Consider the following 27,296-nt stretch of genomic DNA (forward strand, 5'->3'; position numbering starts at 1 on the left):
TGGTCAAGTTGCTTCATCTGCTAGCGATGATGTTGCGGCTATTGTTTTACATGACGGTTCTCCCTCTTAGAATAATTTGCAGGATGCTTTTATTGGATATGTGTTCTCTGTTACATTTTCAATCCTTGTTAACTTTTTGATGTTTAATGATATGATATACGGTGTACTTTCACTAGTTTCAGTATGGTGTTATGGTATGTGTGTGTGTTCGTAAAATCAGTAAGACTAGAACCCACAACCTCTTATGTTATTGATGATTGGCTCACCTTGAGTACTTTTAGTGTTTAGGGTTGTCTTTCCATTGTGCCATTTAGGGACAAACCCAATTTGGATTGATTTCCCGAATGCCCGTGCTCTTCCACCTTGAGTATCCTCCTTGTGCCATCCAAGGACGAACCCATTAAGAAGCACTATGGTTTCACGCTCTAGCTCATGACCTGGAACGCTCATCTGTATGCCATCTTGGGACGAATCCATTGAGAAGTGCTTGCCGGTGTCGCATTCAAACTTTCTTTGCTCATTTTGCCGAGTCACTTTTTAGCGGCCTCGCTGATTGCCTTTGTTTTTATTGTCTAAAAATGAAATTGGGCGTATGTTTATAGTGTCTTGTTAGTGTTTAATACGGAGTGGTTTATATTATCATTTTTATGACCAACCTACTTTGTGTTTAATAGTTTTTGCAGCTTATTAGATGGTTGATTCAGCTGTTTATCTGATGGTATATGAGGCTTATACTGTATGTGATCTTCTGAAAACAAACCATCTTATGGATATCAAATACATGTGCTACTACAATATTTGAGGTCTTTGATCGTCAGGACAGTCATAAAAGAATTAGATAAACGAAAAAAATAAGTCGTCAAGCCTAATGTATCTAAAAAGTCAACTTGGTAAAATTATTTGCTCGGAACTAATTTTTAGCCCAAATGTCTCTGTGACGTGCGATTCTTAAGCCGGAATAATGGTCAAAGAGTGAGCAGCAAAACCGGTTTTGTTCTTATATTTGTGTTTTAATCACTTGCAATATGTTTTAAAATTTATAAACACCTTATTATAGCTAGGATGTGATCAGTTCAGTACCCGGACTGGACTAGCTGCACCAAAGATTGGGAAATTGAAACACTGATAACTGAAGACCAGACCTGTATATGCTCAATCGAGCTAGGACCAAACTGCACACCGGTTAGTTTTTTTCATTCTGGACCGTTTAAAACGGCTTCCTGTGCTTCCTTATGTATAATTGCAGGAAACGTTTTTAGAAAAGACATTCATTTAATATTTCTTACTAATATAACAAGATACAATGAATGAAACAAAACCTAAGGTCCCAAATTTACAGGCAATAAACCTGAGGATTTATTGCTGGGAACCACTCCCATTCTTAATCTACGTACAGATTTGCCGAAACTAGAACCACTTTATAAGATAAAAATGTAAATACATGAAATGCTTGGGACAATGAGAACACAAAGACAGTGATGAGACAGAAATCTTTTATATTAATCATTATGCATCTAGCTGTAGGATCATCAATTTTTGTATACAAAGCTGAAACCCAAAGAAACCCTTCACATTATGGTTAACCCAGTTTGAATGGTTATTTAGGTTTGGACAGACTAGTCCAAGAAATGATGGAAAACTAGGGGACAAAAGACCCGCCCGGTGATGCTGGGCTCGGGAATTTCGGTTGGAATTCGGGCGGTGTTCAGTCCTCGCGTATTTAGCTTATCCCTAATTATAACCATTGCCGGTAAATGGAATCAAATTTTGTTCCCAAATTGTCACAAACCATTACATGAGACTTTTATATATATATACCGATGCACTTCTAACTCAAAAATAGACAAAGAACCTAGCATATCTGCGTATACAACTTTCTTCATTCAAATTCCAACTAACAAATGCACTATAAATATCTATCTGGTCAATATGAGTTTGCCAAAGTCGATAGGCGGCGTAGCCTATCAAAACGTGTTAGTTGATACTTCTGTTGTTGCATCTCTTCCTACAATGTTCTAAAATCCAATACACACTTCTTGCATCAAGAAATTCGAGCACTTCAATGATTTCATCGATAATATATAACTGATTATGATTCCAATTACATAATCCTATATAACTTAACAGGCTATTAAAACAATATACATATTGAGATTCGAGACAACCACCATTTCAAATATCAGCCACCATTTCAAATATCAGCTCCCAAATGATCATTCTCCTCCTGCAGCCCAAACCTCTCTACATCATAAAAGGAAACAGAAATGAAAATCCTGAATACGCAACGCTAACACTACTAAAAATAATCATTCGACTCCTACAGCCGAAACCTCTCTCTACATCACAAAAGGAAACAGAAATGCAAATCCTGAAAACAAACGCTAGCACTACTGAAATTGAGTCATAAATCTATAACTACCCATTCAAGTGACTCAACTAGTAACCATTCGGTTAAAAGCTACTTCCAACAAGGATGTTGCTAGCAATCCAATTCTACAAGCTGCATCACTTTTCAAAGTTGAAACGAAATCAAGGGCACCACATTCGTCTCAAATGTAAAGCGTACAAAACATGAATCGCTTTAAAATGTAAAGCAAAGACTCAAAGAGCAAACCAAGGAACAAACAAGCAAAGGGATTTGAATTTATAACAGACAGACAGATTCCAAATATCAAGAATAGCATATATTCAACATCTAAATGAACAGATACATATATATCAAGGGGAAAATAATGCACGCCTAAGACTAGCAATCAATTATGCAAGCTAAACCAAAATGGATAACAAACCACGATGGAGGTTACACTGCAGAAGGGAAAAAATCAACAACTCTCAATATAAGGAAAACAAAATATCAATTAATTTATATAATGTAGACAGAACAAACAACAGATCAAGTCCAATCACTCATTGGTAGTTCCTCACGCACACCACTTGGCCTTGGAACTTCAGGTTTCTGAGTACGTATCGCCTGTGTTGGAGGTGGTGTACTACTTGAAGAAAATACAGTGGCCTCTTTTACAACTACCACTGGATCAGCAAGATTAATTGATGGACTCGGAGTTTGATTTTCCAAAGCTACACTAGAGTCAATATGTTCAGGCTCAACTGAAACCTTGGCACCTGATTCTGTTGTAGGATCACCAGATCCTGATGCTGAATCTATTGTTGTAGGTTTTGGATCTGGGGCAGGTTGAGCCCCCAAATCCTCTACAGATCCTGTTAGTGGAGAACCAGATTCTGCACCAGGTGAAGCCGGCATCTCAGATTCCACACTAGGTGCAGCCGGCATCTCAGATTTTGCACTAGATTGAACAGGAACCCCAGATTCAACTGTAGGTGGTGGAACCCCAGATTCTGTTGTAGGCGGTGGAAGCCCAGATTCAGATTCTGTTGGTGGTGGAGCACCTGTGCCATCAGTAGGCAGCACATCACCAGACTCGGTGGTAGGTGGTGGTGGAGCATCTGATTCCGAAGGGGGCCCTTCTATTTGCAAGGGTTTGGGTGGTTGCTGCAGAGTGCCTTGAACAGCTGGTATGGTTTTCTTCTGAATTCCAGGAAGAGGAGCATCTATGGATGGCATTCCAGGTGGCAAGATTTCAATTGGTGGTTTTTTGGCAGCATCTGCAAGACTTGTAAGTTTAGGCTCCTCGAGAGAAGCCAAAAAAGCGCTTGCAGCATCAGTTTTTGTTGAAGGGCCATGTTCCATCTCTTTTTGTAGTATTTTGTTCCACGCCTGAACTAAAGTTCTTATTGTGATTCTACCATGTGCCTGGCAAGATGACACAAGTTAAAACACAATTAACAAGGAAAGATAAGAGAAAAAATTGTGCTGCTACATTTAATAATCACTAGCATTCGTCATACATGGGCATGAAGCACAGCTTCTGCTAGCATTCCGGTATCCTGCCATGATTTCTCCATGAGTGCATTGTCACCCAAAACTGCAGCTGCAAATGCAGCTTCCCGTCCAAACCCCACTGATATTAAATTATTCACCAATCCCTACCAACAACACAAGGCAGAGTTTAGTGAAGACCAGAGAGATGGAAAGACCTTGAATAAAAGTAAGGTTAATTTTCATTTAGTTTTCATGAAATTTAATCAGCATCCCTGATTCTATTATATTCAGCAAAAATGGCAAAATGGATGGTAGGTCATGAGTCAATACACGCTATATTTAAAAACGAGTCAAAGAAGTATATTTTCCTAACCTAGATCAATAATGAGTAGCATCTATTAAGCTAATTACAATGGTTGTAATGGGTCAAAAAGTATTTAATTCTCACAACCTCTCCTAAATTGTTTTAATCCCACAAGTTCAAGACTATCATTCTGGTTCAGTTTCTATAATCTATTAATAATCATGTTAATTACTTAAAAAATTTTAGAGGACTCATAGCAAAGGCGGTAACAGCTCAATAGAACCTGTTCTGAGTTGTAAATGCCTAAGAAACTTTTTAGTTTTAGCCATTTAGCATATGATATTTTACCTATATAAACCGATATTGAACCACTTCTGTTTAATAAGGCCTAAATTGCCCCTATCAGTGATCAATAAGGTCAATGCATGTTTCTCATTGTGTTACGTAGAAAAATATAATTTGAAACATACACTGAGTCGTGTTAATTCTCCATGATTTGCAAGGCGTAAAGCTAGTCCTCGTAATTCATGACCATGTAAAGCTCCCTTGACTGCACCAGCAGCTGCTAGCCGCTTAAGAGCTTCCCGAGCAACCTCAGCTTGTCCAGTAGCATCTGCAGCATCAATAATTTCCAAAAACTCTTGGGCAAATTTTACGACTCCATCAACAGCATCCACAATGTCTTCCTTTTTAGTATTTGCAGTTGTACTTAGTGACATTATGTCATTTAAGTTGAGTCCAACGGTGTCCTGTCCTATATTTCGGCTGTTGCTCATAGTCAGTAGACACTGGAGAGCTCTTTTTAGATCGTTGCTTTTCATTGCCAAGTCAAACTCCAACCTGAAGATACAATGTTTCATCAATATAGAGGAACTTTTAGCTACAGTGTCTCATGTAAATCAGAGAATAGATTGTATATTGAATTGTGATTTAGAGAAGAATACAAAGGCCCTATATCAAGCATATCAAGGGATGCGAGTTATCTATACAAGGGATATCAAAAAGGGTCTTTAATAGTAGGGCCTTTAATATACTGACTGCCTTTAATATACTTTAATATACTGACTAATACTCCCCCTCAAGCCAAGGACGGGGACCAACTCTTAGCTTGGATTTTAAGAGCATAAAACGATCTGATGGTAGCGGCTTTGTAAACACATCAGCAATTTGATCATGCGTTGAAATGAACTGAACAGATAACTTCCTTTGAGAAACTTTCTCCCTTTGAACAACTTTCTCCCGAACGCAGTGAAAATCTACTTCCACGTGTTTTGTTCTAGCATGAAGATGAGGAAAACACCGATCACCATAATGAGAGGTGCTGTACCCGAGAAAAATACACGGTGTAAACCGAAAATCCATTTTATATGGATTGTAAGGACGAAGATGACGAAAGCATCGGCAGCCGATGACGCGAAGAAAAGAGAAATCAGGTGTGCGTTTGAACAAGTGTTCAAAGGGAGAAATGGTAGAGTTTACACGAGAGGGCATTCGATTGATTAAGTAGACTGCAGTTTCAAAGGCATAATGCCAAAACCGTTGTGGAACATGTGATTGGGACAGTAGTGTTAGACCTATTAGACCTGTTTCAACAACGTGACGATGACGTCTCTCAACAACACCGTTTTGTTCACTAGTGTGAGGGCAAGAGAGACGATGAATGATGCCAATGGAGGTAAAGAAGGATGAAAGATTTCTTAATTCTCCTCCCCAATCAGTTTAAATTTTGGTGGAAAATTGTCGTTCAACAAGAGTGACAAATTGCCTGAAAGTCTCAAGTACATCAAATTTTCGTGTTAAAGGAAACAACGGACAACCACATAAATTTTGAGAAGTGGTCAACACACAATAAGAAATAGTTATGACCATCAAACGAGGTTACAGGAGCAGGTCCCCAAACATCACAGAAAAGTAAGTTCAAAAAGTGAGTACTTTCATAATTAGAGAACAATAACCTAAGTTTGGAAGATTTTCCAACTCTACAGGAATTACAATTGGAATCAAAATTCTAAGCAGAAATAGGTAAACAATATTTAGAAAGCATATTCTTAAATAGTTGGGAATGTAGATGTCCCAATCTTTGATGCCAGGTGGTGGTTGTAGCACGAGTTGTTGAAAAAGAAACCTTTGGAATGGACTAATTCATTGGAAGTCTCATTGCGTAAAGTCCGTCACTTGGACCCGTGGGTAAATGTGTGTAAACTTGTCCTTCACAGAAAAAAAGGTTGCATGAAATTCAAAATAAACATGATTATCTTGACAATTTTTGTACAGAGAGAAGACATTTCTTGACAGCAGGTACATGAAGAATGTCGTTTAGGTAAAAGGTTTTGTGAGGTGAGGAAATTTTTGAGGAACCAATATGTAAAATGGGGAGGGCCTTACCATTACCAACATGAACATTATCATTACCAAAGTAAGGCTCAGCAGATTCAAAACCTGACATCCGGTGTAGCATGGCTATTGGAACCTGTGTCTGGAAGCCAAGAAGTAGACGACACCTGTGAGCGATGGTCGGCATAATTGGCGGACAGTTGTCTTGTCCGGAAGGTAGACAGATTTCTATTTGGGCATTGAGATGGTACGTGTGCAATCCCGCACCTGTTACAAGTTCCATACACGGTGTTTTGGGTCAAAGCCCAACTAAACTGGTTTAGAATGCGATTAGTCCCTCCTTGATCGCGGTTGTAGTTGTGTCCACGGCCACCACAACCGCCAAGGGAACTACGGCCGCCACGGTTGTAGGTGCATTGTCCAGACCGGTTTGTATAGAAGGCTTGGGGTGTTGGTGATGAATCTGAACGGGAGGACGGTGTTAATTGATAGCCAGACTTGGAAACTAGTTGTCGAATGGCTTGGCCATGTCATTTAAAACAGAAGTGGAGGGGAGGGGCTGGTTGTAGCCATGAAAGCCTGAACGGGCGGGATGCCAACTGCAAATTTATGAATTAAAAACTCATGGTTGGCAAGGAGACTAGGAAGTTCAGAGAAAACAGCCATGAACTAGTTATTGAGGCGGCCTTGTTTGACTCCATTGTCCTCACGAAGACCTGCAACAACTAACATCACCAGGTCTTTCTCGGGCATAGGCTGCCAAATATTTGCAAGGGCGTTTGCATACTGTTGTGCTCTTGCAAGATAGGCAACAGATGTCTCATCACCTTTCATTTGGAGTTTGAGTACTTGTGTCTTTAATGTGAATTCTCCGGAAGAGGTATGTGGGGCATAAGCTTGTTCAAGGCCAAGCCAAAGATCACGTGAGGTGGTTCCCTGAACATGTGGGAGCGATGTCTCTGAGATTGTTGAAAGGATTAGCATGCGAACATGTGCATCATTACACAACCAGACTGTGTGGTTTAGATTCGGTCGTGTGACAATAGCACCAGCATCAACCTACCAGAAGAGGTGCCTAGAGAAGAAATGGTTGAAGGTGGACTGGGAATACTCCCGTCAACATAGCCAAACAGAATGTTTGTAGTAAGAAAAGGTTGGATAGTCAGCTTCCAATGACCATAGTTTGTAGGAGAATAAGTGAAACCAAACTTATGGGAGTTGTGTGCAGTTTTCTCAGTGGAGGTAAAAGCGGTAAGCTCTCCAGCCATTGTGAGACCAGAAACGAGGTCTGAAAATTTAAAAGGTGATAATTTGTGTTTGTGCACAGGGTGGCAGCATAGAGCAAGGGCAAACCCTAAGCTCTGATACCATGTAAATCAGAGAATAGATTGTATATTGAATTGTGATTTAGAGAAGAATACAAAGGCCTTATATATAGATCTATACATAAGCATATCAAGGGATGTAAGTTATCTATACAAGGGATATCAAAAGGGGTCTTTAATAGTAGGGCCTATAATATACTGACTGCCTATGATATACTTAAATATACTGACTAATATCAAACAATGTCTAATCAAATCTTTTAGAGACAGTTGATATAGAAGAACTTTTGGTCCTGGATTATGGAATTCATATATAATCATAATCAAAGTGAATAAAATAATCAGAATAAGATAATCAACAGTAATAAGCCTGCAAGATACAGTGTTTCGTTGTCCGAAGTAACTAATAACAAAGTCAAAATGACATAAAATACACTCTTTGAAACTGATCATATATAGAGTAACAATGTGAGAATTGATGTTTAGTTAACAAAATATATCAGATAAGTTTATCATCTAAAATTTCAACGATTATCATTTTCCTATATAATATCGACACATATAGATGTGTAGATATCTAAAATACAATAAAAACCAGCAAATTGGATAACTGAATCAAAAGCCCTTTATACAAACACTAAAACCAGATAACTGGGACAAAGTAACAATAACTAGGTAATTAATGTCATCTCCCACACCAAAATAAACTAAAGCAAATCTGTTAATAACAGTTAATGCAAAGATGCAGAATTACTATGTAACATCCCACATCAACCGGGGAGGGGAATCAAAGCTTCCTTACAAGGGGCTGAATACCTTCCTATTAGGCGCGTTTTAGGATAAGCAAAACCGAGAGGCGGAAGCCAAAGCGGACAATATCTGACACGGTGGCTTAAGCTGTTCCAGATGGTATCAGAGCCAGGGTCGGGTTGGTGTGCCAGCGAGGACGCTAGTCCCCTTAGGGGGGTGGATTGTAACATCCTACATCGACAGGGAAGGGGAACGAAAGCTTCTTTAGAAAGCTTCCTAAGAAGGGGCTGAACCTACTAGAAGCGTTTTGTGATAAGCAAAAAAGTGAGCCAGAAGCCAAAGCGGATAATATCTGATACGGTGGCTTGGGCTATTACATACTAACAGCTAATTGTGAAAGAAAAAAAACTCAGCTAAATATAGAACAAGATGCAAATTATAATATACTTCGGGAAAACGGAATCTATGTACTGCACATACCTCTTAGATAATCCAGGTAAATGAAGGGCTTCGGTAGCATAACCCATTCCAAGCAAAAACTGTGCTAAATCATCATGGTGCTCTCTACCAAGCCGACTTGCCCTACAAAATGCACTAACAATTATAAGTCATAGCTGTTAAATACAGGCATTGTTCCATGCCGATGATAGATACACACCATTTAACTGCACTAATAGCATCCCCATAGGCAGCAAGACAACGGCAACGAATTCCAGGATGGCTAAGAGATATTGCATGAGCAAACATGTACCTAAGACAGATGAGAAAAAGAAAATGTAACAAAATAAAATAGGAAAGGAACAAACTATTCTATATCAGCAACAAACTTTCGAATTTGGAAAAAGAGAGTGTGGTAATAGCAATTAAATTAATCTCGTAATGCTTTAAATTAAAATGTTATCAACAAAAAATAAATTAATTCTACGATATGTAGCTCATACAATATGTTTTACCTTTTGCTTTTATATTCCAAAGTATGTAAGTTATTTTGCAACACACCAGAAAAGGAAAAGAATGGGAAAGGAAGGGATAAAAGATGGTGTTTAAGTCCCAGTGTCGACCCAAACTGCCAAAATCACTGACCGTTAAAATTTCAGTCTGACAGCAAATTTGAACCATAAGCAGTTGAAATCAATGCACACCCATATCCAATACCCAGGTAAACCATGTGTGCTATGTACTTGGCACCAAATATATCATTGTTTATATTTTTCAAAGAGGTCATGCAAGATATGCTCTGAGCCTCTAACTTGATAGAAGCTATGATGGATAACCGAAACATTATCGGTCTCCCAAACAATCTCACAGCCAGCTAGAGAGATGGCCAATACAACACATTTACATATAACTGGGTCGTTTTGTTTATGTTTTATCTCTATGGGTCAAACGGCTTATATGAGAAGGAAACTATCCACATGGGTTAATCAAAATACCTATCAATTAGCCATAAAACACCATCTCTCACGCCAACAAGAACTAGAGGTCCAATAGGTCGCTTCTGCTCGGTCGGAAAACGAGTGACTGCAACCATCACCCCTCCACCACCAACAGCTATCTCATCAACTCTTTTACCCTCAGCAAACTTTTGCAGCCCGTCATCAGCATCAACCCTTGTGTTTTTAGGCAATGTCAAGAAAGGAGGAATAGATGGTGGATGCTGGAAAGATGCTAACCGCACAACCTGACAGAAAAAATACGCTTACGGATAAATAAATTGATTTAAGTAAAAAAAAACTGGTGTACTTAATTCTACAATCTTTTTAATAGTTCATACTATAAACAAGCATAAATGGTTTAATACTAATATTAATAAAATACCAAATAAAGGTTGATGACTATGTTTATGTAGCACTGTCAAATATGTTTCATCAACAATTCCAAAGTTCCAAGTAAAATCTTACAAAAGATGTGGGTCTTATACATAACATCCACGTGAAAAAAAATGAAACAGATGAAAGTACGGAACATCCAACCATTTGAAAAACACATGAGGCATTAAGCCAAAAACAAGGTTGGTATGCATAATTCAGGTTATATGATCACAAGATATGATGTTTGTTGGGGAGATTGGATTATGTACATTTTGTTAGGGACATTGAATTATATAACTACTACTAATCGAATGCCACCATACTTTGAGTCAGGTAGTCAGTCGACACATGTAAACTTCTAGTAAAGGTGAAAATGGGCCATTTCCACCTTTAAGACATAAGCATCTGTTTTACCTGTGTAAAACTTGCATCGACCATGAAATAAGAAAATTAAAATAAATAAAAACGTCCATATATCTACATTACAAATTTTACACGTGCATAATGTCTTACTGGTTGAACTTTTCATATTCATTCCAGTTATACTAAACACTATTAGAGTTACTGAAGTTAACAAATCATGGCATAAATTATGCCATTTTCCTTGTAGAGAGTTGTAAAATATCAATAGAATATGTATACCTGTAACATTGGTGGCCTAAGTGATATCCTCTCCTGTGCTGCAGTTTTTTGAGCATCAACTGCAATTAGAGCTAGCTCGCCATGCTCCGCCACTGCTCTTGCTCTAGCCTCCTCCTGTTTCATCTCTTCTTTTCTCCGTTTTGTTTCAATATCAATTGGTGCAACACCAGCATCCACAAAAACACACCTTAAAACATAGCACCACAAAAAGATTGTCACTTTGTCAGCATGCTTAGACAACAAACGAAATGGGAACATTTAGATCTGGGGTAACTAAAATACTTTTTGTCAAAACTATTTAATTATATATATTTCTATTATATACTAATATGTAGAACATAAAACCCATCCCCCAAGTAACACCCATCTCAAAGACCAGCTAAAAGTATTCCCCGCCGATGCATTGGGGTACTATGACTTTTACTAATAAGTACCGTGTCAAATACTACAATGTGACATTATTTGAATTTATATTAACATAAGTTTTGTACAAACATATTTACTTTTAATTTCCTTTTGTATTTATTCTATCCTTTTTGATACATGAAAGGAAATAACATACGAGTTTCAGAAGTCATTAATTTTTCAATCATGTAGCTTCTTTCTCGTTTCAAGTTCTAAGATATAACGTGAACAAGTTACGTAGGTTATATATAGCTGGAGTAGCGAATTCTAACTAATAGTTAGATGTTAATGCTCAATATATGGAACTATACAGACAGACACACAAAACTAGCTTACTCAATTGTTGTTGGTGTGGCCACAAACAGCTGCCTTCGATGCCAAACTGCACCAGTAGCATGAGGAATGGCCACATCTCCCAAGTATCTATATTGAGGTCTCAAGGAAGATATGGCAATGTATTTTGGATATGCAAAGGCACAATACTCAACAGTTTGATCCCAAGCTGTCCACTCTGGCTGAGGCAGCATTCCACCCACAGGTTGAAAGCTTTCCCAACTATAAATATCTCAATGTCATTAAAAAGTTAGTGTTACAAAAAGATTTAACGTCAGAAGACCATGCCTGCAAATACTTTAAGCAAACAGTTAACGAACTAATTAATCAGAAAGAGTATTCCGTTTACCTGTATAATTGAAAGTTCTGAGATGGTGCCTCAGCAGAACTCCTTTGAGAAGAATAGCCATCATCCATGGTGCTGAATGAAGAAAGGGCACTACTTCCAAACCCTGATAAAGGCATCGACTGGATTGATGAAATAGATGTGGCAGCAACAGGGCTAACCCTTCTTGAAGTTCGGTAGGCAATACCAAGTAATGTCCCTCCATGTAATCCAACTACCTACAAACAAAATGTCTTAGAATGCACCAACATTTTGACAATGCAACCCAAAGATAATCTTTCATATGACATACATTAATCATAAGATAGATTTCAGATACAATAAGAAAGACAATCAGAAAGGATAACACGTCTACATGTGCATTCTCAAAACAGCAATGCAACCTGAAAGAAGTAGCCTTTGGATGTGCTTCTGCGCTTCAAGTTGTAATAATCTACTCGTTAAAAATTACTCTATCGAGTGTCAACTTTTTATTATTCAAGTACAAAAATATATAAAATGGAAAGAGAAGCCATTTTTATATACAATATTCACTATATAACAACTTATTTCATCAACTATAATAATATGGTTCTATAGGAATATTTATCATTAAATTTACAACATCTACAATCTCAATAACTTTTCAACTATTTTCGTCAAATATTATTAATAATATACTAAGGTAAAACAAATGATTACAAAAGTCACTTCATAGTTTAGTTGGATCAGTTTCATTACGCTTACTAGGAAAATGATCATCCTAAACTCTGATTATTTGACTCCTAAATACTCAGATATTGATAATGAGAATCACTAAACAAAACACTACAACTTAATTATTGAGACATGAAATCACAGTAATTTGGTAATTGGTTATATAACACAAAGCCAAACAACCCCTGAGTACATTACTATTATTAACTTTTAATCAGGAAAGAGAAGGAAAAAGAAGAAGAAATAATATCTAAAGTCATGAGCAAAGTACACTAAGAAATTGTTTGGTCTTGAAGTCCTTTTGGGCTAGTTGGCCTTAGGGCCTGTTTTTTGTTTTGTTTCGTAAACCCATTCGGGTTTACTTATGCATCCAAGAACAGCTAATCTTTTAGGTATATATATTAAGTCTATCCATTGTAATTCCTGGTTGTATTGAGCATTAATAAAATCCCTAAGTTGCAGCCGTAGATTAGTTGACACACATTGTGTGAGATACCACGTTGATTCTCGTGTTCTTCTTTTAATTTTCTGTTTTGCTTCCGCTGTGCAACCCTTATGTTCCTAACAAGCGGTACCAGAGCCACGGTTGGTTCTTAAGATCAGTTTGATTGAAATTCGGTTGTGGTTGCTGCTGTTCGAATTATCTTAATTCGTTTGCTGTTGCTACTGTTCAGTTTTGATCTGTTCTGTTCTGTTTTGTACTGCTGCTGTTTGCTGCTTCTGTTGTTTAGCTGTTCTGCTGCTGTTTGCAACCTTCTGTTGCTGCTGTTGCTGCTGTTTGCAACCTTCTGTTGCTGCTGTTGCTGATGTCGCAGCTTTTCTACTGCTGCTAGAACTGCTGTTTTCTTCCTGTCACATCTGTTCTGAAGCTGGATTGCAGCCGTTGCTGCTGTTCCGCTGCTGTATATCACCAAAAACCGCGCTGTTTGCAGCTGACTGCTGCTGGTGGATCTCGATTTTAGGGTTCTTGTTTTGGGGCCTCTTTTTTGGTGTTGTTGGATCGTTTGGAAGATATAAGGTTGCTATTATTCTTTTTTTTTTGTTTGATTCTTGTTGACGGGTGTTAATCAACTAAGTTAAAGCTGGGTAACTTTGATTATTTATTTTTCGTTAGTCATTATGGCTGAAGACGGGAAATTTGTGATTGAAAAGTTTGACGGATCGGATTATAGTTAGTAGAAGATGCAGATTGAAGCATTACTTGGTCAAAAGGATCTGCATATGGTTCTTGGTAAAAACCTGGGAATATGAATGAACAACAAAAAACTCTTTGGGATACAAAGGATAAGAAAGCGGTTATTACACCGAGTTTGACGAGATACGTGGCTTACAACATCATGTCTATCTTGAACCACTGCCAGTGGTATGATGTCGGCGTTGTCAAATATGTATGAGAAACCGTCTGCCGCTAATAAGGTATTCCTGATGAGAGCTGTTTACCATGAGAATGAAAGACAGGGGCTGAGTAAACATCAAATCGAACTAGTCTTCTGTTAAGATAGAGTTTGATGATGATACCAAGGCTATACTATTGCTATCTTCATTACCTGATAGTTGGTCTGAGAAAGTGACAACCGTTACTAGCTCGGTGGGAACCGATGATATGACATTTGAAAAGATTCGGGATTTGGTATTGGGTGAAGACATTTCACCGGAGAGGTACTCAGTGGGGATCTGGGATCTTCTTATGAGATGTTACATATTGGCAAGAGTCCATCTAGAATCGGCTGAGTGTGCGTTGTTGGGACTGCAACGAGACAACGCATCTTAGGAATTCATGTCCTAATAAGATGAACTCCAATGAAGGTTTGAATTCCGCTTTTAAGAGTGCTTCCGATCCAGATGATGGTGGAACTGATACTTAGTAGTGTGGAACCTTGGGTCATGGATTCTGGTGCTTCCCACAATGCTGATTGCATGTAAAAAGTTTAAAAACAAAAAAAGTCAACTTTGGCAAGGTTAGGCTTGGAAACGGTGACGTACTTGATGTGACTGGCATAGGTAATGTTTGGATACTTTCGGTACTACCTGGACTTTGCTTAACGTGGGGGTCGTTCCAGAATTCAATACAAGTTTAATCTCTGTTGGGCAATTGGATGATCAGGGTGGGTTTTGATGTGAAGTTTGATGGAGGAAAGTCGATAGTGTTCGAGAAACATGGAGTTATCGCTAGGGGTTTCAAGAAAAGTTCGTTGTATCTTGTGACTGTTCTGTCTATAGAAGTGACCACCCCTGTTAAGACGAACGCCGAAGTTGGGCTCGCTAATTCGATAGTTAAACGAGTTCCGTTGACGGTAAAGAACTCCGAGACTCTAGGTAATCTGCTTGAGCGTACTCGGAAGTCAGAACGTGTACAGGAGTTTCGTGACAGTGGGAGTAGCTCGACACAGTCAAGAAATCTACGTTAGGTTCGAAAGACTAGGGATTTGATCATCTGAATGAAATCTCTCTTGAGAAGTTATCGTCGGTGGAAAGTGTTCCTATGAGAAGTCCTCAATCTACTTTATGGGAGTCAGATGGGATTGAGGATGTGAAGCTGGATTGAGGATGTGAAGCTGAGGTCTGCTAATACTATGTTTGGGCCATCTGAGGCTCTAACGGGGTCTTTTGTTTAATAAGTAGGGGTCCGCTGCAACTAGGTGTGCTATAGTTTGAAGTTTGGTTTGTTTGTTGAGTTGGACTTGTTCTTCTATCCATGTGTTTTGGAATTGAATTACTAATTGCTAAAGACTTGGATTGTTGTGAGCTTGTTGGTGACTTCTTTTCCCACAAGGCCTTCAAGTGGGAGGTTGTTGAATTTTGATGTCCTTTTGGGCTAGTTGCCTTTGGGCCTATTTTTTGTTTTGTTTGGGTTTACTTGTGCATTAATCCAAGACGGTGTTGTAGATAAAGGTTTTAAAGGTCGTTATAAAAAGGTTTTAACGGCCGTTATAAAGGCGTTATAATGCTTAAAGGTGGTGTCGTTACGCTATGTGTCTTCTAGGATAGATTTAAGGGTAAATTACAAAAATCATACATGAGGTTTGTTCGAAACTACATTGGTCATACCTACAATTTAAAAATTACGCGAGACATACCCATCGTTGTCAAAAACTTACACTGGCCATACCTATCGCTGACGGTCGTCTATTTGGTCGTTAAGCCAAGTCACATGTCGTGCATGTGAGGTATCAAAACCGTAATTTCATGCATACTTTAGGTATTATCCTTGTAATTTTCGTTCTAAAATAAATAACTGTTAAGAATCTTAGAGTTTTATTTATAATTGAGTTATTAAGTTGGGTATATATGAAATTTATCATAAAAAAATATATTTTTATTTAATTAAAAATATAACGAGAAAAATAGTTGATACATGAATGCATTTATTATTATATATGTCATTATTATTTTGTTATATGTGTATAGTGAATATAACAAAGATGAAAACCATGAAAACCACTAAAATTTTCACTTTTGTATTATTATATTATTATACTAATTTATTTTTTTTATGATTTATATATATTTCCTTATAAAGAAAAAGTCCCCTTTTTATTTTAGGTAATTTTACCTTTGAATTACAAGAATTGCCTTTGACTTTTTGTGTTTAGTCCTTGATGAATTAATTTACACACTAAACCTTTATTTTAATAACACTTTAAGCCCTTATCTTTTAAAAATTTCTAATATCACAATTACATCAACCTACACCACTTGACGCCGCCACCACCACGAATAGTACCATCACCGACACCACTATACCGCCTCCTCCACCATTGTCGCCGCATTGCGCGGGTACCATGCTTGTTCTTTTTAATAGAAACCAATTTAAAAAAATATAAAACAAAAGAATTTTAAAAAGCAATATAATAAATGAAATATAAATATAAATATCTTAATAATTTTTTATTAGGGTAAATTACACATATGATACCTGAAGTATACACGAAATTACGATTTTGATACCTCACATGCACGGCACGTGACTTTACTTAACTGTCAAATAGACAACCTTTAGCGATAGGTATGGTCAATGTAAGTTTTTGACAATGATGGGTATGTCTCACGTAATTTTTAAATTGTAGGTGTGACTAGTGTAGTTTTGAACAAACCTCATGTATGATTTTTGTAATTTACCCTAGATTTAAAGGTTGTAGTCAATAAGGGTCAAATAACAAACTTAATGAGGCTAGGGCCATGGAAAATAGATATATAACATATATTTAACCTAATGATTTTGTGTTTATTAGGCCAACTTTGGTTTTAAAACCAATACAAATATCTTATGAAACAGAAAGATGACCTGGTTTATGGGTAGGTTCATTGTTGTTCTAAATTTTAAGTAAATAAAAAAATCATATAAAAATAAGTATAGGTATTTTATGTTATACTTTTTAGTTTTTCTATGGTTATTGACTCATTTTGTAAAGATATTGTTAATATATATCTTTAAAAAAAACTTCCTTCATAATTTATATTCTCCATTATAACACCCATATATCTCCGCAAAATGAGATTTATCCTTAAAGGTGACCGCCGATTGACCGCAGACCATTATTTACAACCATGCTCCAAGAAACCCTAATCTTTTAGGTATATACATTAAGTCTATGCATTGTAATTCCTGGATATATTCAGCATTAATAAAATCCCTAAGTCAAAGCCGTGGATTACTTCACACACTTTGTGTGAGATACCAAGTTAATTCTCGTGTTCTTTTATTTTTCTATTTTTCTTCCGTTGTGCAACCCTTCTGTTCCTAACAGAAAAAGGCCATACATATAATGGTTGCAAGCATGATTAATCAAGTTGACATTGAGCCAGCCACATAATGAGAAATTGCAAATTAACAATTAAATGTCAATCTAAAACTTGAATATCATGAAGGCAACAGAAACACATACTGGTTCACTGCGTTGACCAATTGACCTCATTAATATGTTGGATGTCCCATCATCCAGTAAGATGCGAACTTGAACACTTGCAGCAGAAGCAGCTGCTGCAGCTGCTTGTGCCGCAGCAATAGCAGCAGCCTCCTTGGCCTTTTTTGATGAGCTGCCTTTAGGTAGTATTGGCATCCTATGAGGTGCTGCAGATTCCAAAATTGCAAATCTGTCTCGACAAGAATCCCAAGCCAGAAGTCTTGCAGTGCCTGAATCAACAATTGACCAATCACTGACCTTGTAGATTGAGAAGTATGGAATATCAGGCCATACAATTGCAACATACCTGCAAAGAATTTAACAGAAATGCCATCATATAGAAAATGTATTTTTTATGGATGTGTATATTATAACCAGTATACCATATCAATATAGAACTATATGGAAACACTAAATGATGCCAAGGATAAGTGTGCCAGGACACACAAATTAGATGTGATAATTTCAAAGGTGGGAAAGCAAAAAGAAAGGGTTGGGAGGGTTGTGTTACAGGTCAAAACAAGTAGTATTTTGGAACGAATCCTGTGAGGTTTCGCTGAGTAAGAATTCAGTGAGTCAATATTTTGGAACGAATCCTGTGAAGTTTGGCTTTAAGGAATATACACTCTGGCCAGCATTCATTCCACATTTGAAATAAATGATATTTGAGCAGTCTCCTATTAGCCTTTCTTTTTAATTAACGTAACCCATTTGAACCAGTAAAAATACAAAAAAAAATAAAAAATTGACCATGTCAACTCTTTTGTAAGTAAATGAGCCATACTTTCCACCTTTAATAAAATAAACTCCCATAAAACTTGACATTCTGCAAGTGAAATGCTGACAGATCAAATACAGATGGACTGATTAGTTGATATTAACTAAACTACTAATGAGTGATACACATGCTCAAACTATCAAGAAACCCATCGAGAGAAGAACTTACTTTCCTGAACTGCTGACGGAAAGAACGGAATATGAATCATGCGGAACAGGAGTGCTAATATGCTTCTTGATCTGTTTAACACTGATTTGTTCAGAAGTGTCCCCCCTTAATCTTCCTGTTTCAGTCAAGGACCCATTACTTCCAAGAGATGGATTTGCTGTGTTGTTCAATTGAAATTGTATCAGTTTCAGTTCCCGTTCTACTACATATACAGCTGCATGTTCACGGCTTTCCGGTATTGATGGAAGAGGAGTAACAGCAGGAAGAGACCTGGGATCAAATTCACTGAGTATGATGCCTATGTTTGTTCCGGTTGCAACAATATGTGGTTGTAAGGGATGTGTAACCATCGAATACACCTAGTAATCGAACACCACAAAAATCAGCATCCAGTCAGAGTATCAGACATTCTGACAAGAAATAAACACTTGATAATTAATGAACCCAGGAATAATGCTTAGAGCACATTCCAATGCAGGATAACGTATGGAAAACAGAGGTTTTCAGATGCATACATATATCCTAAATAGATGATTTGCATCTCAAGTCTCAACATGAATAAAAAAAAAATATCTTCATTAATAATTTAAAACTTTCAATAAATTAACATAGGAGCCTTTATGCAATATCACCCACTTTCAACCTGTTCTTCTGCTGATCTAATGCGTTAAATAAAGTAAACTGGGGTAGACTCATTCTTTAGTAAATGGGTTTGAACTTTGAACTGACACCTACAATTATATCCTGGATTTGGAAGTTTGGTTTCTTCTTTTCCTTAATATATTGCAACCCTACACCTCACAATCAGATGGCCAAGGCTGGGAAGACAATGGATGCCGACAAGGTATTAGCAAGTAAAACTGAGAAATTGCTTTTACCCTATTTTTTCAATTATGTCCATTGGAGCAGCTAGTATTCTTAAAACTGTCTAAACATTAGATAATTTGAACATCATACGCTCTGTATATGAACATCAGCAATTTTTCAATTTGAACATCATTCGCTCTGTATTTGAACATCAGCAATTTTTCAATTAATGCAGCAACAGCCCACAAAAAATTTAATGAGTGTAACATGAGACATTGATGTCTAAAAATGTATTAATTTTTAAAAATAGCTTCTTGTTTAAAAAAAAAAGGCAAAAATCACATATGTTACATACCCTAAGCTTTTTGTGAGGTGCGAGAACTTGTGGAGGAACAAGAGAAGAAAGTTCACATAATGGCCTTGTTAGAGCCGAATAAGTGGGATGCTCAATAGCCCTGCATAATTTTACAAGAAAAAAACTGTTACATTAAAATGCAGCATACCTAGACAGCAGAGGGTAAGACTAATAGCTAGTGCCTACAATTATCCTAAAAAGAATATACATCAATGAGAACATGAGTTAATAGCATACCATATATATGAATCTTTCACACAAGTTAATATATCAAGGTTGGGTGCTCGGGGATGGCACCAAGATGCCACACTGTGACAAGCCATTTTAGGGACAGGCTTGATACGCCGTAATTCCTGTAAAGACAAAGACTAGTTAGTTGAAAAGTAGATTGGCAGTAGAGGTGGCGAATTACAGCCAGGATACTTATGACTGGATCAATTTGTTTGTCCCGTGCAAGATCCTTAAATAGGTCAGATAAAAATAAAAAGTAGCTTAAAGGGTAACATAATAAATGGTTGGGCGTCCTTTCTTTTGGTTCAATATTGGTAATGGTAAGTCCACCTTTGCTTGGTTCGACACGTAGAACACTCAAGGACCTTTAATTGATTTTCTAACAGCAAGAACAATTACAAGAGCTGGGTTCCAACTTAATGCAAAAGTGGCTGATATTGTGTTAGATGATGCTTGGAGATGGCCTACTGAATGGGTTCCTAGACTCCCACTTGTTGCTCCATGTTTGAATGAAGATAAAAAAAGATACTGTAATGTGGAGAGATAAAAATGGAATAACCCATGACTTCTCGGTAGCTGTTGCATGGGGAGAATTGAGACCACGCCAATCTGTGGTACAATGGCACGAACTGGTTTGGTTCAATCAGTGTATACCTAAACACGCCTTCATGCTTTGGCTGGTCATGAGAAAGAAGTTAAAAACTCAGGATTATCTGCGCCAATGGGATGTGAAGCATCTAAATCAGAATGATCCCATTGCGTGCTCGTTCTGTGAGATGCAACCCGACTCTCATTCCCACTTGTTTTTTGAATGTAATTATTCTGCTCAACTTTGGATGGGGGTCACACAAAAGGCTGGAATGGAAGGAATTCCCACTGATTGGGATGCTATTATAGCCCATGCTATTTTATTGCCAAAAAAGAAATCGATAAGAATTGTTATATTTAAGCTTGTTCTGGCAGCTACTGTGTACTACTTATGGCAGGAAAGGAATGCAAGAATCTTCAACAAGAAGAAAAGATCGAGTTCTGAATTGATCGAAGTGGTAATCAATACTGTTAGACTCAAGTTGTTAACCTTCAGGTTCAAGAAGACGACCCATGTAGAAAAGGCTCTTGTGGAGTGGAAGCTGCCTTATCATCTAGTTACTGAGACGTAGGCTTCTAATTTTTTGTCTATCTAGCCCATTGTTTTGTTCATAGTCGGCTAAGTAGTTTATGGGACTGGCATGTCAATGCCCATAATAGTTTCTGTTATTGCACAATGGTGCGTTTTTAGCAAACATTTTTGCACAATGGTCTGTTGTTTGTAAAAGCCAATGTGACATTTAGTCACGTTGCCTGATTTATTTTTGATTAATACAATTCATAGGGTATATCCTTTTACCCAAAAAACAAATGGTTGGGATCAAACAGGTTAAAAGTTGCCCAAAGTCAAATTTCAATGCATATGTCATACAAGTGATGCAATCGTGATTCGAATATATAGACTATTATGGTAATAATGATGTCACTGTAGCCAAAACTAAAGGATTATTTATTCTTAACTATTTTGAAACACGACACCAAAAAAGACTGCATGTCAAACCAACCCAAAGCAGCCTGTCTTGACCCGTAAAAGACATAACCCATGTTTATTGTTACCCAACCTGCCATATATGTATTCTTGCCGTGCTTAATTGGTTGCGAAACTGCTATCAATCTTCTTAATGCATGACTTTATATAATGAAATATTGGATGCAAGAATAAAATACGAAAAAAAGCGGGTACCTTGAATGACATTGTATCCCAGATGGCTAGAGTCTTATCAGCACCTATTGTTATGAGTTGAGGTGCACTTCCACTGACTCTAGATAATTCAACCGCCACAACACCACCATCATGTGCCTTCAACAGTAACAGATGTTAGTCTTTTATTAGATTACTAGCAGAAAGTTAACATCTTATCTTGCACATCAGGACTTGTTATGCACCAGCAGCAGTTATCTATATAACATGTAACTATATCCCAAAAAAACAGGGGTACTGGGATTGCTTATTTAAGTAGTTTATATGCTTAATGTGTTTTCTATAAGCAGATAAGCACTATGGTATATTTAATTAACGCAATGTATATGCTTATCTGCTTATTGACTTATTGTAGGGTGAAATAAGCTGCTCTAACAAGTACTTTGAGATTGCTTATTTTAAACCAATTATTCTTGGTGGATTCAAATTAAAGGCATAACCATATGGTGAAATAAGCTGTTTTTTACATAATAATCTTCTGCTTATTAACAACTCCTTGATAATCGACTTCTCTAAGAGTGAAAGTAGAAACTGCAACTAATGGAAAACCCACATCTACAGCTGCTAAATGTAAGATTCATTATTTAAACATGACAGAGGATGCAGACACCTGTATATAGATGTACGAAAACAGAATAGAGCGTGCATGTTAAAAGGTTAAATGCTTAAAACGTGTATCCAAATAAATTTTATTGACACAAAAGATTGGCAAGCAATTTATATGACCTGATAAGCATAGGACATAAATTATAATGAGATGGTTACCTTGAAACTGAGCTTAGGCACGAGCTCTGGGGAATCTTGACTATGGTCAGCGCTCCAAAGTACAAGTAAACCATCACTACCTCCAGAGACTAGTAAAGCCTGCATACAAATACATGAGAATTACATCCTGACTATAATCAACTGTCAGCTTGAGATAACATCTTGAGGCCATGAAGTATTAGAAGTGTATGGTTCTTAAAAGATATCTTTATAAGCATGTTATGGTGAAGTAATTTTTTAGCATGTTCAAAGCATTTTCTTGATAGAAAATGGTATGTAAAATTTAAACGAGTATTTGGTGAAAAAGAAGCCTTATATATGTGAGGCGTGCGCCTAGCACCTAGCACTTAGCGCCTTAGCGTTTTGAGCCTTTATTGCCTCGGATGCCTTTCAAAGCCGTGGCTATATGCAAGTTTGACTTATCTACGATTTTATGGCAGTACACAAAGATACCCACAAGAAACCCAAGGCTTCCTAACTCGTACTTAGTTTATGATACCCTAACCATCCTGTTTCGCAAGGAAAATTTGTTTTGATTAAGTAACATACAATAACTACAAATAAACTAATAGTATCACTTGCAATAATCAGTTTGCCATATCCACATTGTGACCTGTTACAAAGTTGGCACTGAGCATGCATTACACCTAATTTAAACATTAAATGTTTTATCTGTTAAAATGAGTTCCATGAAACTCAGATTTGCAACATCTACTTCACGGGTGGTCCTAGAGTTCTAGTATGGCTAGCTAATTGACAGATTGGAAAACCTTCCCAGCATAAAAGGTAAGCTTTCTTCAAATGGATGAACAGTGAACAGTGCTTTGTTCTTGATAAGCATACTATTTCCATTCACAGAATATATATAAAAATATAAGAATATATACCATAGCTTGCGTCTTCCTCAATGGTGAAAGATACAATTTTCTCCAATTAATAAAAACAAATATGATAACTAATGACACGAATCCAAAAATGCCCTAAAGTAAACCAAATAACCCAATGCATACCTCTCCTGAAGAAGCCATGAAGGTCATCAAGCAAGATATCGCCCCTTTGTGACCCCCTGTGTACCTTCTAACAAGCTGCATCCAAGAAACAACATCACACAATGCACTATGCAACAAATTTATACTAACAAGTTAGATGACACAGAATGAAATCGTATTCACAGACCTTCCATGTTATCATTGAAAGAACTCTAATCACACCATCTGATGAACCAAAAGCAACAAGAGGGCCCTCCCCACCAACTGACTTGGAGAGGAACTCCATGCTGCAACATTATACACATATGTTATCGTATATCTTCAACACGGTCCTCGAAATGGCACTTAATATAGCCACATATGTATATAAAACAAGCATGTCACAATATACCAACCAACGCACTTTAAATAAAACAGTAAACACCTAAGGTGGACAAGAGGCGAATCACTCAGCTGATGAGCCAGCTATATATATTTTTTTATAAATGCCTAACAAGAAGACGATAGTAACCTCTATCAACGGCAGAGAGAAGAACACAGTCAAGATATAGAAGGACATAAGGGGATGTCGTTACCATGCAAGAGAAATGCATAAAAATGTAGAGGAATATAATTTCTGGTAAAAACATATAAAACCACTATTAAAAGCAACAAAATGATTTTAAATTCTTGTGACTTAGGATACCTCATACCATTACCTAGTGTCATAGATAGCTAGCTACCACCTAAGAAAGATGCATAAAAGATATTAAAGATGCATTAGACTTGCAGAAATCTCTCTATGGACTTATGTAAGATAGAGTTAATGTCTTTTAGATCAGGCATTGACATACTAACCTCTAGAATAATGTTACTCGGTCTATTTACAGAAACACGTAAAAATGATGGCCTATCTTAGTTTTTCGGTTAAATAATACGATAAGCATTAGAGAGTCGGTTATAACTTGCCAGATAAGTGATCGGTTGTCCAGATCTTGCTTTGGCACATCACGACCGCGCATTGTCACCAAGTCCAAGAAGATGGCCTTGTTTTCACAACAGATGACAAGAAAATGCCTTCCTTTTGTTGATGGAGCAGGAGAATTGAAGGCTGAAGTCAATTGATTGACTGCTGATGGTGGTTCAGCAGCAGCAGCGCGGTTACGCCAAAGTTGCCAAAACCGCACATCATCATCATAAAAGCTAACCTGCCGTACACTGTATGACATATATTATTGTTTACAGGTTTCAACAATAGTAAAGATCAAGCATATTACCAAGAAAATAAAGCAAAAACTATTTACCTCCCCCCACGCAGGGCTTCTGTTGGTTTCCCTTTGATATCTGTCATATAAATTAATTATAAAACCAACATCAGATAAAAGAAGATAGCAGAAAAATAGGATCTATTTTTAAACCGGATGACAATGCCTACAATTACACTTTCTAGAGCCAAATAAGACCCTATTTGGTCAAACCATTCATTGGTAATAATAAAAAGGAGTTTGACATGAATAATCACACTTATGGACCAATTAGGCATGCATGTTTGTGCTCCATACTTATCGTTACACCCTAGGGAAAAACATCTCCATGCCCCTAGGGACAATATTGTGGCAGTGGTAGATAGGACATTGATGATGTAACACTACTGGCCACTCTTTATGTTGTCTAAATTTGTTTGGGAGAGTTGTTATCAGTCTATGGACACAAGGAAAACTAATCAATAGTTGTGGGTATATGTTGATGCTAATCACTATAAAATCTTTTTTTACTTGTAAACTAGCCCACATATTTGTAAATTCACCAAAAGGAAGGGATTATTACTACTAATACTAGTTTCATCATTCAATACCTCATTGAAAAGGCAGCTTTTTGGGACCCTGGTATTAGGTTTCAAAGAAACAAAAATTACAGTACTAACAACGCAATTTTAACACAGATCAAACTGCAATTTCAGAAGAAAAAAAAACCTGAATCGGTGCCTTCGGCAAGCTTTTCGAGCTTAGCTCCCACCAAACGGCGTTGATCGACACCCCCGGCTTTTAATTCATAAATAACCTGACGGTGTTCCCAATTCCAAACAGAAACATGATCTGACGCATCAGAGGTAACTAGCCATGGATGTGTTGGATGTAATTGGATCTTTACTATCTTATCATTCGTGGGCTTGAATGCTTTCAATCGCAACATCCTCCTCCTCGTATCGTTTTTCTTCTTCGATTGGATCTAATTTTCTTATCATAACACAAGATCTGTCAATTTCTTAACTAACCAATTTTCTATTTCCTTTCTTATTAGGATAAGTGCCCACAACTATCAATATTGTATAGAAGTCCGGTAAAAGAGTAAAACATTAAAAGGTGAAATACTCTATTTTTTCTTTTTTATTATCTATAACTCTTATAAAACAACAGTACAATAGTAACCAAATATTTTAAAACCTCTTGTAATCTAAAACTAATTTAAACAATAATCACATAAGATTTTATCCTATGTGTCAACTTCATATTTTTCTTTAAATAAACTATATATTTAAAAAACAAATGAACATATATATGTTAAAATAAATAAATATATATATTGTAAGAATCCAAGATCTTTTCATTAGATTAAATGATATCTTCTCTTTAGTTTAAAAAATCATGTCTATACCTAATGATATTTCATTATCTTTTTTATTCAACATTTATATGAGGTTCCTTTCGTTTTTTTTTATGATGATTATATGAAAGTTTGTTCAGGCCGTTGGTTAGTTGGAACTCTCATCGCATTAATCATTAGTGGCAATATTTAAAGTTTATAAGTTTTTTATCACCACTAAATTATATTCATCTTATATGAGTTAAGAGCTTTGTATAATATCATAACTTTCTGAAAGAGTTATGTTAATCCTTTCGTTCATATCGCTATGGAAATTATGTACAATTTTTTGTTTAATTCTTTTATCTTTTTTTGAATTTTATGATAATGGTTAATATAATTTCTTTATTCTTTTGTTATTTAACAATACAATTTTTTATTGTGATGATGAGAAAAATATTATGATGGTAGACAAAGAGTTAGTTCAAAACAAGTGTATATAACAATTAGTTTAATGATTGGATAATGAATACGTTATTGCTAATTTAATTAAGTGAAACTAAATAGATTGTTTGTCCATATGTTTTTTTTACGATCATTATTGATCCATTCTATTAACTCATTTGTTCACATATTAAGCGTTTCATTAAAAAAATTTTAAGCAAGTTTAACTCAAATCTCACTTTATTGAGCATCTTTTTAAAGCAGCCGCACATCGTGAGGGTAAAAAAATCCTAGTATATATATATATGGCTACCATTACAAAGAGAAAAAAATATGAATTATTTTTTGATCTTCACCATTGAAAATAAACCAACAAATTAATTTCAACCATCAAAATTAAAAGTCAACTTTGATATTTAATTATGGTAAATTTTTATGATATTTAATATTTATTTTAATACTATTGTATTAGAAGACATATCATTTGGGGTAAGATTAGATTTTATTTTTTACTATTGTCATTATGTAGTACTGTTAATAGTTAATTTGTGAACCTAAATGTATGACACTTATGGGGTTTTGAAAGAAAATGATAATAATAATATGTTTTGTGAGCAAGAGAATATTTAAGAAAAAAGAAAAATAGTAACATGTCAAAGAAGTTAAAGATGAGATCAAACAGTAGTGCAACAAATGATATTCCATATACCAAGCATT

General features: G+C 36.5%; 1 protein-coding gene across 1 annotated transcript; it reads right to left on the reverse strand.

Annotated features, from left to right (window-relative positions):
• Positions 1-2,814: 2,814 nt before the first annotated feature.
• On the reverse strand, positions 2,815-25,860 carry LOC122599148. The gene is made up of 20 exons (XM_043771605.1): positions 25,526-25,860; positions 24,857-24,896; positions 24,522-24,770; positions 23,761-23,860; positions 23,595-23,669; positions 22,585-22,683; positions 21,802-21,918; positions 20,037-20,152; positions 19,800-19,899; positions 18,638-18,996; positions 17,674-17,998; positions 12,095-12,309; positions 11,749-11,967; positions 11,008-11,194; positions 9,988-10,235; positions 9,213-9,305; positions 9,035-9,136; positions 4,616-4,985; positions 3,868-4,005; positions 2,815-3,772 (listed from the first exon to the last, which is right to left on the reverse strand). The coding sequence occupies exons 1-20, from the start codon at positions 25,743-25,745 to the stop codon at positions 2,894-2,896; spliced, it is 4,251 nt and encodes a 1,416-aa protein (XP_043627540.1). The 5' UTR covers positions 25,746-25,860; the 3' UTR covers positions 2,815-2,893.
• Positions 25,861-27,296: the final 1,436 nt, after the last annotated feature.

The sequence above is a fragment of the Erigeron canadensis genome, chromosome 5 (assembly GCF_010389155.1).
Source record: "Erigeron canadensis isolate Cc75 chromosome 5, C_canadensis_v1, whole genome shotgun sequence".
Classification (NCBI taxonomy): domain Eukaryota; kingdom Viridiplantae; phylum Streptophyta; class Magnoliopsida; order Asterales; family Asteraceae; genus Erigeron; species Erigeron canadensis.